At 44.5% G+C, this 13085-nt stretch overlaps 2 protein-coding genes across 4 annotated transcripts in view; one reads left to right on the forward strand and one right to left on the reverse strand.

Moving 5' to 3' along the window:
• The window catches only part of LOC128122860 (phosphatidylinositol N-acetylglucosaminyltransferase subunit A-like), a 38897-nt gene extending 27275 nt beyond the window's left edge, over positions 1 to 11622 (forward strand). The window contains exon 2 of the mRNA XM_052758640.1: positions 8352 to 11622. Within this exon, the coding sequence (XP_052614600.1) occupies positions 8570 to 10012 (1443 nt within the window). The 5' untranslated portion in view covers positions 8352 to 8569 and the 3' untranslated portion in view covers positions 10013 to 11622. The remainder of the gene's footprint in view (positions 1 to 8351) is intronic.
• Ube4a (ubiquitination factor E4A) overlaps positions 1 to 13085 on the reverse strand; it is a 52394-nt gene that overhangs the window by 33479 nt on the left and 5830 nt on the right. For all 3 annotated transcript variants that reach the window (XM_052758609.1, XM_052758617.1, XM_052758626.1), the window contains 5 exons: positions 5611 to 5784; positions 4664 to 4776; positions 2883 to 3035; positions 1734 to 1893; positions 772 to 974 (listed from right to left, as the gene is read on the reverse strand). In XM_052758609.1, coding sequence (XP_052614569.1) covers positions 772 to 974; positions 1734 to 1893; positions 2883 to 3035; positions 4664 to 4776; positions 5611 to 5784 — 803 coding nt within the window. The remainder of the gene's footprint in view (positions 1 to 771; positions 975 to 1733; positions 1894 to 2882; positions 3036 to 4663; positions 4777 to 5610; positions 5785 to 13085) is intronic.

Raw genomic sequence — 13085 nt, forward strand, 5'->3', positions numbered from 1 at the left:
TCTTTGTGTAGCCCTGGCTGTCCTGAAACTTGCTCTGTAGACCAGGCTGGCTTCGAACTTTGAGATCCACCTACCTCTGCCTCCTGAGTGCTGGGATTAAAGGCATGTGCCACCACTGCCTGCCTCTCTTTTTTCCTTCTCTTTTTTCTTTCTTTTTTTTTTTTTTTTTTTTTGGTTTTTTGAGACAGGGTTTCTCTGTGTAGCTTTGTGCCTTTCCTGGAACTCACTTGGTAGTCCAGGCTGGCCTCGAACTCACAGAGATCCGCCTGGCTCTGCCTCCTGAGTGCTGGGATTAAAGGCGTGCGCCACCACCGCCCGGCCTCTTTTTTCTTTCTAAAGGCCAGGTGTTATAAAAGCCAGGCCAGCCTCAAATTACAAGAAAAAAATGTAAACTTTAATTTATTTGTGTGCCTGTATGTGCGTACCACAGGCACAGTGTGGAGGTCAGAGGACAACTTGTGTGTGGGAGTTGGTTCTCTTCTTTGCTTCTTTCCCCATGTGGGTTCTGGGGATCCAGTGTAGGTCTTCAGGCTTTCTAGCAAGTGGCTTTACCCACTGAGCCATCCCACCAGCCCTGTCCTGAGGGCCTCAGATTCACACTGTAGCTGAGGATAACGTTGATCCTCCTGCCTCCACTTCCTAAGTGCTAGGATTCCAGGCACATGATACCATATCTGGCTTTCTCTGGGCAATGTGAGAGTGCTGTCAGGACAGGAAGCACCAAGTACCACGTTGTCAGCACTATGAGCAGAGGGTGCCTTTGAGACCTACCTTGGCCATATCCTTTTGCCTAGTGAAATAGAGAAGAATATCCAGATATGCATATAGTAGGGTCTGGCAGAGCTCCAGATCTTTTATTCGGCCTAGTAAAATATCAAACACTGGAATCATGACTTCAGGAAATGTTCGAACTTCCTCATCCAACAGCAAGGCTTCGATGACTTCTTCTAAAAACTCAGTTACATCTTCAAAATCTAACAGAAGACAGATGAGAAAGGAAGGAGGCCATGTCAGTTTTTATGTCTGTATACACTGTTTCACGTTCTCTCCGTCTGTCTGTCTCTGTTGTGGTACAGGAAATGAATCAAAGGCCTGGTGAATGTCAGGCAAGTGTTCCACTAGCGCTTGACCAATGAGCTGTGTACCCACTTCCAAACACTGGCTCTCTATGATTTACTTACTTTTACTTATGTGTGTGGGTGTTCTGCCTGCCTGTATGCCTGTGTGCCAAGTGCATGCAGTGCCTGTGGAGGCCAGAAGAGGGCAGTGGATCTGCCTGGAACTGGAGTTACACATAGTTGTGAGCCACCATGTGGGTGCTGAGAATTGAACCTGGGTCCTCTGGAAAAGCAGCTAGAAGTGCTCTTAACTTTTGAGGCATCTCTCCAGCCCCTCTATGATATTTTTTAGAATTCTGATGGTTTGAGGCCTAAAGATCAAGGTGTAAGCTGTCTTCCTTAATTTCTATCAGAATCATAATGGCTCTAAGACTCTAAAACCATTAGAGGAGTTTTTCTTTATTTTCGGTTTTTTGAGACACGGTTTGTCTTTGTAGTTTTGGTTCCTGTCCTGGAACTCCCTCTGTAGCCCAGGCTGGCCTCAAACTCACAGAGATCCGCCTGGCTCTGCCTCCCGAGTGCTGGGATTGAAGGTGCCCAGCTTAGCGGTGTTTTAAGGAGTTTTAAATTGGTATTCTAAATGTAGATGTTGAAAGACCTTCCTTTTATACTCACGGGCTCCCTGAATGGCTTCTAACATCAAATCTACCAGTTGCTCGTGGATGTTTTGGTCAACATAGATCTCTGGGGTGAGGAGAACTGTTCGAGTGTTGGACACAGTGAGGTTCCTGCACTGTACTGCAAAAGGGAGCAGGTTCTCTGGAACTTTGGTAATCTACAACACAGAGAGAAAAGCACACAGTTTTCTATAACATGGAGCAAGGGTGGGTACAGTAAAGAGAATGGAACACACATCACGTCCCCAAACAGTATTGATTTCTTTCTTCTTTTTTTGTTTTTGTTTTTGTTTTTTTGAGACAGGATTTCTCTGTGTAGTTCTGGCTGTCCTGCTCTGTAGATCAGGCTGGCCTGAAATTCAGAGACTCACCTGCCTATGCCTGGGATTAAAGGTGTATGCCACCACTGTCTGGCAGTATTGGTTTCTTGGGGACTGGAAATTCATGACGGACTTGTTCTTTGGCTTAAAAGATCACCTGATAAAATTCTAATCCTGAAGATGTCAAGTTTAGCCCAATTCAGGATTTTCATTCACTGGAAATGCTGTTAGCAGAGAAGGGTTTTGCTTGGTTTATGTTGTTTTATTTCAGTCTCACTATGTACTGTAGGCTGGCCTGGAACTCACTGTGTAGACATGGAGACCAGGCTGGCTCTGAACTTGTAGCAATATTTGTGCCTGTGCCTGATCAGGTATGTGACTGATCAGGTGTTTAGTCTTTTTTTTTTTTTTTTTGGTTTTTTCGAGACAGGGTTTCTCTGTGTAGCTTTGCGCCTTTCCTGGAACTCACTTGGTAGTCCAGGCTGGCCTCGAACTCACAGAGATCCGCCTGGCTCTGCCTCCCGAGTGCTGGGATTAAAGGCGTGCGCCACCACCGCCCGGCTAGTCTTTTTTTTTTTTTAAGGGTGTGATTTCTAGAGAGTTATAGAGAGAATAAGAGGCACTGGTTAACTGGGAAGAGAGATGGAACCCAAGCCACAGAAAGACTAAGGCTTTATGGCAATCTCATAGTGCTATGAATACTCTGTTCCAGATATGCCATGATATACATATATATTATGACATGAAAGACATTGATCCAACCCTCACTCACATGCTAAAGTTACTCAAGAGGATAATCTAAAACTCCATGGGGCTTATTCCTTTACCTCTTCCTTGGCTCTTTGGAAGCAGGAGTAAAGGTAACAAAAGATGTGCCTTTCCCCTGCATCTCGATCAGCAGAGAGATTTAACGTTGTAGAAGAAGTCATGCTGATCAAGTGGTTTCCTGGATCTTGAAGCAATAACCGGGCAAAGATGGCCTATTAACAAAAATCAACACAAATACAATCCATTGCAAGGTACATCCTAGAACATTAAGATATTATATACATAGTTATTATAAAGCAAGACTCAGGTGTCTGGGATAGTCAGCAAATTGTCACTTATTGAATGGTGTTAAGAACCAGGGATGAGGGGTCGGGGATTTAGCTCAGTGGTAGAGCGCTTGGGTTCGGTCCTCAGCTCCGGGGCGGGGGTGGGGTGGGGGGGGACGACAGGGTGTGTATGTGGGGGGAAGAACCAGGGACAAAACATGTGAAATCTACTTTTCTGATTGCTTTAACTGTGAAAGGTAAATGCCAAGTTATCAGTCTTCCCTCTCAATTGTACTGTTTTTTTTGAGACAGGGTTTCTCTGTGTAGCCTCTCTGCAGACAGACTTGCTCTGCAGACCACTCAATTTTTTTAAACATTTATTATTATTTTTAATTATGTGTATCTGTGTGGATATATGCACATGACTGAAGGCACTCATCGTAGTCAGAGGCATTGGTTCCCCAGGAACTGGAGTTACAGGCAGCTGTGAGCCATATGATGTGGGTACTGGGAACTGAACTTGGGTCCTCTAAGAGCAGTGCATGCTCTTAACAGCTGAGCCATCTCTCTAGGCTCCTTATTGTTTTTTGAAACAGGGTTTCTCCTGTAACCCTGGCTGTCCTGAAACTCATTATGTAGGCCAGGCTGGCCTTCAATTCAGAGCTCTGCCTGCCTCTGACTCTCAAAGCCGGGATTAAACGTATCTGCCATCATGCCCAGCTGTTAATCAGTTTTTCAAAGGCACAGTACGCTTATTATGGGCTCTGATACCCTGGGAAACAGTTCTACCTAATGGACGATGGCTTTCTGGACTTGATCTCCTGAGGGCTAGAATGAGGCTAGGGGAGGGCACTGGGTGTCCTGCTCTGTCGCTCTCCACCTCATTCCCGAGCTCTCACTAAACCTGGAGCTCACCATTTTTCAGCTCAGCTGGATGGCCAACAAGTCCCCAGAGGTCCTCTTCTCTCTACCCCTCTCCTTTGTTGTCCCACATGGCCAGTCAGTCTCATGTGGGTGCTGGGGAGTCAGACCTGCTTGTGAACCATCTCCCTAACCTGATTTTGATTTTTTTGAGAGTGAAAGTATGTAAGAAAGAGATGGGCCTTGTCTAATAGGAGTGATAGGACAGGTTCAATAAAAAGCCACAAGAGACAGTGACAGTTCCCATAAGAAATGGATAAGATAAGGAACTCGGAGGAGGGAATGATAACTCTTTTCTGGCAACTATGAAGGCATTTTAACTGGTTCTTTTTTTTTTGTTTGTTTTTGTTTTTGTTTTTCGAGACAAGGTTTCTCTGTGTAGTTTTGGTGCCTGTCTTGGATCTCACTCTGTAGACCAGGCTGGCCTCGAACTCAGAGAGATCCGCCTGTCTCTGCCTCCAGAGTGCTGGGATTAAAGGCACGCGCCACCGCCGCCCGGCTTTAACTGGTTCTTAAACAATGTGTGGATCCTGATGTGTGGCCAGAGAGGAATACACACACAGTGGAAGAGGTGGAAGCAAGCCAAGTCGTGTCTGGAGAATGACCGGGATTTAGCAGCGCGGCTGTGGTCTGCACATAATCAGGAGTGGTACCTGCTCAACATTGCTCATATCAAGCCAGTCTTGATCTTCCAGCTCTACTGCCATTTCTTCCAAGTACACACACCGGCTGGGGATGCCATTCCCGCTTTTCAAGTTTGGATCACCTGTGAAACAGTTTTTCATCTGATAGGTTAAGGGTAATGTCTCTGTCCCCATGACACTGCTTTGTCTTGTTTTCCTTTTCTGAGACCGGGTCTTGCTATGTTGCCTAGGCTAGCCCTTAACTTCTAGGCTCAAGCGGTCCCTCCTGCCTCCGCCTCGCCAGTACTGGAGACCAAAGGCGTGTACAGCTGTGCTCAGCTTACAACAACTGATCCTGATAGCAAGTCTCTTGAACTCAGGAATACTAGAGTGATCTTGATACATAAAGTAGTTAGAGAGCATGGACTGTTATGAACCCTCAGTACGACATTTCGGAAGAAAATTCCAGATACCAGCATTAACTTTAGGGTTGAATTACGGATAGGGCACACAGGTAAGACATGTCTGAACCTCTCAGCATCCATGTAAGAAGAAATGGAGTTAGCTACTCTTTTTACTTCCTTTTAAAAGTAGTACAGACATGTAGTTACACAGCCCAGTCAGCACCAAAATGGCAACAGAGGTTAGATTTGTAGAAATACTGTTTGTTTGTTTTTTGAGATAAGGTTTCCCTGTGTAGCCCTGGCTATCCTGGAACTCACTCTGTAGCTCAGGCTGGCCTTGAACTCAGAGATCCACCTGCCTCCCGAGTGCTGGGATGAAAAGTGTGTGCCACCATTGCCTGGCTGAAATACTGTTTTTAAGCTTTTAAAATACTGTTTTTATTTTTTAAACTTACTGAAATAAACCCTGTGCTCCATTAGACACAGCAGTTTTCTAAGAGCCCAAGGAGTCCCTCGCCTAAGCCAGGATGGAAGAACAGACAACCAATTGGAGGGTGCAAGTCTGCAACTCACTGTTGTCCAGAGTAATGAGGAAGATCCTTTGGATCATGTGATTGATGTTGAGTTGCTCACATATTTCTTGCTGTGACCGGAAGGAGCGGCTAATCTCAGACACAGAGTAGTCAAATTCGTCCAGGCTCTCTGACACACTATTATCGGAGTCATCTGGGCTTCCTGGGAGCTCATCTGCCGGAACACATAAGCCGTTACACAGTGTGCTCCTCCCTTAGAACAAAACACACCACCTAGAATGAGTGTAACCACCAGGAGGACAAGTGCAGGTGTGGAACAAATCATCCATCTCATTAGTGAGCAACTCAAGCCAGGCAAGTGAAGTGCAGGAGTCTGAAATCCGGCTATAAATCTTGTCTTCTATACAGTAAGCTTCATCACTTCCACCCATAATCGTACCCCACTGTGACAAAATTAGCAACATTACCTAACTTCCTTAGAGAAAAAATAACTACCAAATAGATCGAATGACAGTAATTATTTTAAATGTATGGCCTTTCCCTGGAGAATACAGTAGTTGTGGTAATTTTACACTCAGGAATCTATCCTGTAGAAGGGCTGCTCAAACCAGTACCCTATAGATAGCTGCTTAATCTGCAGTGCTCCAGACTCCTGTGCTAATGTTCATTACCATTGTTTCTTATTTAAAAAACGGATGTGCTTTTCAGCTGCCTTTCTTTCCTTGTCTCTTTGATGTTGGTTTTTGTGTGCGGGGAACGTGTGTCAGTGTGCACTTGGAGGTCAGAGGACAGCCTGTAGCAACACCAATTTTCTCCTCCTTCTTTGTGGGTCTTGGGCACTGAACTCAGGTCATCAGACCAGGTGGCAGGCACCTTTACCTGCTGAGCCATCTCATGAGGATCACTGTTTTAAAGATGTGTGTAAAATGATGTGTACGTATGCACTCTGTGTGGGAATGTGCATGCTGAGCCATCTCTCCATCTTTTTTTGTTGTTGTTTAATGACAGATCTGTACCACACTTTAAAACATTTTTTTTTTTTTTTTACCATTTACTTATTTTTGTATGTGTGTATGTTTATGTGCCATGACATGCATTTGGAGATCACAGAACAACCTGGGGAAGTCCTTTTTCTCCATCCACCATGTGGATTCCAAGGACTGAACTCAGGTCATCAGAACTGGAAGCAAGTGCCTTTACCACTGAGCCGTCTTAACTGGCTTCACACACACACACACACACACACACACACACACACACACACACACATGTATTTTGTCTATATGTAGGCTTGCACACCAGAAAGCATCAGATCCCATGGTACTAGTCACAGATGATTGTGAGCTGCCATGCGGGTGCTAGGAATTGAACTCAGGACCTCTGGAAGAGAAGCCAGTGCTCTTAACCACTGGGTCATCTCTAGCTTCTCAACTGGCTTTAAAAAATTATTTATTTTTGTTTGTTATAGGTGTTTTGTCTGGATGTATATATGTGCAATGTGTGTGTGCCTTATGGCTGAAGAGGTCAGAAGAGGGCTTTCAAGCCTTAGAACTGGAGTTACTGATGGTTGAGCCACCATGTTGGTGCTGGGAACCAAACCCGGGTCCTCTGCAAGAGCATCACATGCTCTTTAACTGCTGAGCCATCTCACCAGCCCTTCATTAGGCCTTATCAACACCAACACTATTCCCTGGAAGTCATTTAGAGACCTTCTTCATTCCATGGATTAATCCTGTGTGTTGTGTGTGTTTGAAACAGGCCTCCTCTTGTCCTCACACTCCCTATAAGGATGATCCTGAACCTCTAATTCTCCTGTCTCTACCACCAAATTCCCCAAATCAAAGGGATGCATACCACATCTGCTTTTATGTGGTACCAGGGATTAAACCCAGGGCAAGCAAGCACTTTACCAACTGAACTCTATCCCCAGCCTTATTTTTTGATTTTTTGAGACAGTGTCTTCTATTGCCCAGGCCAGCCTTAAACTCTGCAGGGGAGGACAGCTTGAACTCTGGTCCTCCTGCCTTAGGTTCCTGAGTAGCTGGGTCATCAGCCTGCATTAGCAGGCCCAGTCCATCTCATACCTTTTAATAGTTGCTTTGTGATGTAATTTTTGCCTTTACTGTGACTTATGTAGTCACTTAAACTCCATGTTTATTTATTAAGTAAACATGAGAACTGTTCCAGGGTTTCATGACCTTAAGTAATACAGCACTGAATGTAATCTAATTGTTTTTGTTTATGTGGGTGAGCATTTGTGTAAGACAAAAATCTAGGAAGGAGCCTGGAGAGATGCCTCAGCGGTTAAGAGCACTTGACTGCTCTCCCGGAAGTCCTGAGTTCAATTCCCAGCAATCACATGGTGGCTCACAACCACCTATAATGAGATCTTCTGGCCTGCAGGGACACATGCAGGAAGAACATTGTATATATAATAAATAAACCTTAAAAAAAAATCTAGGAAGTAGAATTGTTGGCTCAAAGAGCTTGAAAACTTTAGGGTGGGTGAGATTGCTCAGCAGATAAAGGCACTTGCTGCCAAGCTTGGTGCCCGGGTTCAATCCTTGGAACCCACATGGTGGAAGGAGAGAACTGAACAAAGCAAGTTATCCTCTGACCTCCACATACACCCATCAAATGAACATAATACAAAATCTTTTAAAGCACTTAAGTATTTTAAAAGTTAACAAGTTATTCTTAAAGAGACTGCTTTCATCTACATAACTAGCTAGGAGTATGAGAAAATATGTCTTAATTTTAATAAATTTGATCTAATTACAGAGGTGCCATGGAAACAGAGGAGCCTACTAAAAAGAAAGCACTTATGGAGGAAAGGCCCACATGACTACAAGAAAGGTCAAGAAAAAATGTGAAGGGGACTGTTTGAGCACTACTACCCTTCAGTAAGGAGAAAAATCATTGCATTGTGAACTTCAGGTGACAGAAGACACATTTCTTAACTGGCTTGCACTGAGAACTGATTCCTGCACCAACTCAGCATGGCCTATAGAGGAGGAGGTGGGCATGGGCAGCGCCCCTCAGTGATGCCGTCCACCAACAGCACCCGCACACATAATATATGCATGGTCTCTGACTTTTTCTACCCAAACATGGGAGGTGTGGAAAGCCACATTTACCAGCTCTCTCAGTGCCTCATTGAGAGGGGGCATAAGGTCATAATTATCACCCATGCTTATGGAAATCGAAAGGGCATCCGTTACCTCACCAATGGCCTCAAAGTTTATTACTTGCCTCTCAGAGTCATGTACAACCAATCTACAGCCACGACTCTCTTCCACAGTCTGCCATTGCTCAGGTACATATTTGTCCGGGAGAGAGTTACCATAATCCATTCCCACAGTTCTTTTTCTGCCATGGCCCATGACGCTCTCTTCCACGCCAAGACAATGAGGCTTCACACAGTTTTCACAGACCATTCCCTTTTTGGATTTGCTGATGTCAGCTCTGTGCTTACAAACAAGCTTCTAACTGTGTCTCTCTGTGACACAAACCACATCATTTGTGTCTCTTACACAAGTAAGGAAAACACTGTACTGCGGGCAGCACTAAACCCTGAAAGAGTGTCCGTCATCCCTAACGCTGTAGATCCTACTGACTTCACCCCAGGACCACTTAGGAGGCATGGCGGTGTAATAACCATTGTTGTCGTGAGCAGACTGGTTTACAGAAAGGGGATCGACTTGCTTAGTGGTATAATACCCGAACTCTGTCAGAAATATCCCAAGTTAAATTTCCTAATTGGGGGAGAGGGACCAAAGAGCATCGTTTTGGAAGAAGTACGGGAAAGATACCAACTACATGACAGAGTGCATCTTTTGGGAGCTTTAGAACACAAGGATGTCAGAAATGTCTTAATTCAAGGACATATTTTTCTTAACACCTCCCTGACCGAAGCCTTCTGCATGGCGATCCTGGAAGCCGCCAGCTGTGGTCTACGGGTTGTTAGCACCAAGGTTGGTGGGATCCCTGAAGTGCTTCCGGAGAATCTTATTATTTTATGTGAACCTTCGGTAAAATCTTTGTGTGAAGGGCTGGAAAAAGCTATTTTCCAAGTGAAGTCGGGGATGTTCCCAGATGCAGAAAATATCCACAACGTAGTGAAGGCTTTCTACACCTGGCGGAACGTGGCCGAGAGGACTGAGAAGGTGTACGAGAGGGTGGCGAAGGAAACTGTGCTGCCGATGCACGAGAGGCTGACCAGGCTCACCTCCCACTGTGGCCCACTTACAGGCCACATTTTCGCTTTGCTGGCTGTCTTCAGCTATCTCTTCCTCATGTTCCTGAGATGGATGACTCCCGATTCTGTCATCGATGTGGCAATAGATGCCACTGGGCCAAGGGGAGCGTGGACTCATGAATGCCCTCATGATACAAAAGGAGATGAGATTGACAAGGTATCCAAGAGCGAGCCCGAACTGTAAACTTTAGACAGTTCTATTAATACAACTGAAAAATAACCTTGTTCTTTTGTTTTGGGGCTTTGAAGTTAACTTGGTAAACCATGCTACCTCTGTAGCATTCACCGTTTCATTTGAGGAAAGCTGAACACTCACATGATTCCTGAGCTTGGAAGCTCCTTGCACTCCTTTGAGGGAGACCAGTTTGGCCACTCAGGTTTGAAAGTTTCAGATTACTGAAATCCCTCCAGTGGAGATGTTTTAGCATTACACTTTGGGAGCCTTGGGTGCTAGGTCATTTTTGGCCAGTTTTTAACATTATACCATCAATTCAACATCCACCAGACACATACAAGCTTTCTTTAGGGAGATGTAAAGTTATGTGAACTATTTTAAGTCAAGTTGATGTTTCTTTATTGGACCCTGAGATTATACTCTTAAACACGGGTCTACTCAGTAAGTGTACCATACAATCTGAGCAACTTGCCAACATGTTTTGAGTACCTGCTCTGTATGAAATGTTGGACAGGTAGTGCCTGCCACTTAGGACTAGTTAATGTGATGCAGTCAAACAGTTAACATGTCCCAAATGCTCAAGTTACTTAATTTGAGGAAAATGCCACATCACATACTCTTAGTACCTCTCTAATCCTGCTGTATGCATTCTCCTAGGTGGACACTTCATATCATGTGTGTATGAAGAGATTTTGCTTTTCAAGTCCTAGGGGCTGGTACCACTGTTATAGGCTTAAAAAAATTACTTATTATTGTTGTGTGTTTATGACATGTATGTAGGGTAGAACAATGTGTTTCTGTATACAGACCTTGATTATAACTGTCAGTGTATGTAGAAACACACTGTTCCACCCAGCTATTTATAAAGTGAAGTGAACATTGAGGAGTTTTCTAAAAAGTTGTATTTTTTTTAATTGCATTGCTTCTGATGTTATAGTTGCATGCATAAACCAAGGCTGTTAAAACATGCTCATGACCAAAAATAAAGACGAGAATTTGACATTTTAAACAAACAAATAAAAACCTAATTGTTTAATTTTTTTATTACATTTCTTTAGAGTGTGTATGTGTGGTTGGCTGTATGCTTGCTACAGAGCACATGCAAGGTCAGAGGACAACTTGTTGGAGTCTTTTCTTTTTTTCCACCACGAGGATCCCAGGGACTGAACTCATCAGTCTTGGAAACAGGAGCCTTGAGCCACTGGGCCATCTCAACAGCCCCGAACTGTAGTCTCAACAGGCATTTTCCTATAGATTAGTGAGACTGGGATTTTCATCATTTGCTATTTAAATTGCTGTCACATCTTGTCTTCTAGTTTTTCCTACCTTTATTAACTGAATTCCTTTAATGTTTTATAGAGCAACTCAAAGATTGCCTCTCCGAAGGGCACTCACAGGGATGTCCTTGGAAAAGTAGTCCCTGCCAGTTAGAAGACACTATGAGGGCGGACGACTTCTTTTCTTTCTCTTTTTTTGCTTTTTCAAGACAGGGTTTCTCTGTGTGGCCCTGGCTGTCCTAGAACTCACTCTGTAGACCAGGCTGGCCTTGAACTCAGAGATCTGCCTGCCTCTGCCTCCTCAGTGCTGGGATTAAAGGTGTGCACCACCACTCCCTGGCCGACTTCTTCTTCTTTTTTTTTTTTAAAGATTTATTTATTTATTCATTCATTCCTTTATTTATTTATTATGTATACAGTGTTCTGCCTGCATGTATGACTGCATGCCAGAAGAGGGTGCCAGATCTCATTATAGATGGTTGTGAGCCACCATGTGGTTGCTGGGAATTGAACTCAGGACCTCTGGAAGAGCAGCCAGTGCTCTGAACCGCTGAGCCATCTCTCCAGCCCCCCGACTTCTTTTCTTTCTTGACGAAGTGGTATTCTGAAAATCTGGACCAAACTCTCAGAAGTAAGATATGCTTCCCTGTATGAGTTCATAGACCTGAAGCTCAGCACAGGAGGCCAAGGGTTCTGGCGGAATACTAATTGCTGGTGACAAACAGGTTGGACCTGGTGGCATGAGGAGCTCAGTGTGAACAAACTAAGTGATGAGGTACCAAGCCTGTGCCAGAAAGCATGTCCTTGCTCTATTCCTGCAGCTTGCGGCTTACGATGCTCTCAGCCCGTTCACAGCCAGTTCGAAAGCCTCGCACTTCCTTTCTCTTCCTCCCCCCACAACCTCCTCTTCCCCTATCACCTTCCCTCCTGTCTGGTCAATCCTAGTCATAAAGCAAGGCCAAACTCAGCAGCGCACCTCAACTATATACCTTTTTAAATAAATGAAGGGAAAACGTAAACCACTTCTCCTTTTATCAAAAGGAAAAAAAAAACCACTATTTTTTTTTGGAGAGGGGGGGTGGTCATTTCTAGTTTGAATGTTGTGACTCTCCCAGGGGACAATTTGTCCCAGGGGACAAATATATTCTAATCTCTCCGGTCTGTCTCCAGATAGAAAGGAGCTGTACTCAATCTTAAATTCAGTTCCAAATGAGGAAAGACACTTTTCTGGCTATTGAGAGATTATTCTGAGTTTCGTTTTTTTCGTATTAAAGCTAAGATTAGATTCTTAGCAGTCTGTCCTAAACAGCAGTGAGCTACAAAGGGGGCCACTCAGCAGAACCAAAGATAGACTTCACCTGAGAGGTCTTCCCAAGTGCTGGCTTAAGAACAACTCTTTTTTTGTAAAGAGATCAGAAAGCTTTTATGACTCTCTTACATCTGGTTTCTACACCTGCATGCAGCATGCTTCCCACAGCACCTTGGTGTCCCTGTGCTACAAAGTACTACTAGACAAGTTTTCCCTTTACTGAAGCAACCCAACAGCTTCGGGGTCACGTCTGTCACCTGCCCCCCTGGAACCACCTGCTAGCCAACCTCTTTTTATGTGAGGAAGGACAGCATAGGGGAGGCCCCTCAGACAAAGCAAGCCGTGAAAGCCAACAACAAACCAACATTTGTCTTCAAAACAAGACAGACAGACAGAAAATAAAAGCAAAACAACTTCTGCCCCAAACTTAAGTTCTAACAGCAGTTAATTTCCTAAGGAGCCCTTCCCCTGGGAAGGCCCGGCTCTGGGTCGTGGC

The sequence above is a fragment of the Peromyscus californicus genome, unplaced genomic scaffold (assembly GCF_007827085.1).
Source record: "Peromyscus californicus insignis strain IS unplaced genomic scaffold, ASM782708v3 Scaffold_11__1_contigs__length_118956290, whole genome shotgun sequence".
NCBI classification, from domain to species: Eukaryota; Metazoa; Chordata; class Mammalia; order Rodentia; family Cricetidae; genus Peromyscus; species Peromyscus californicus.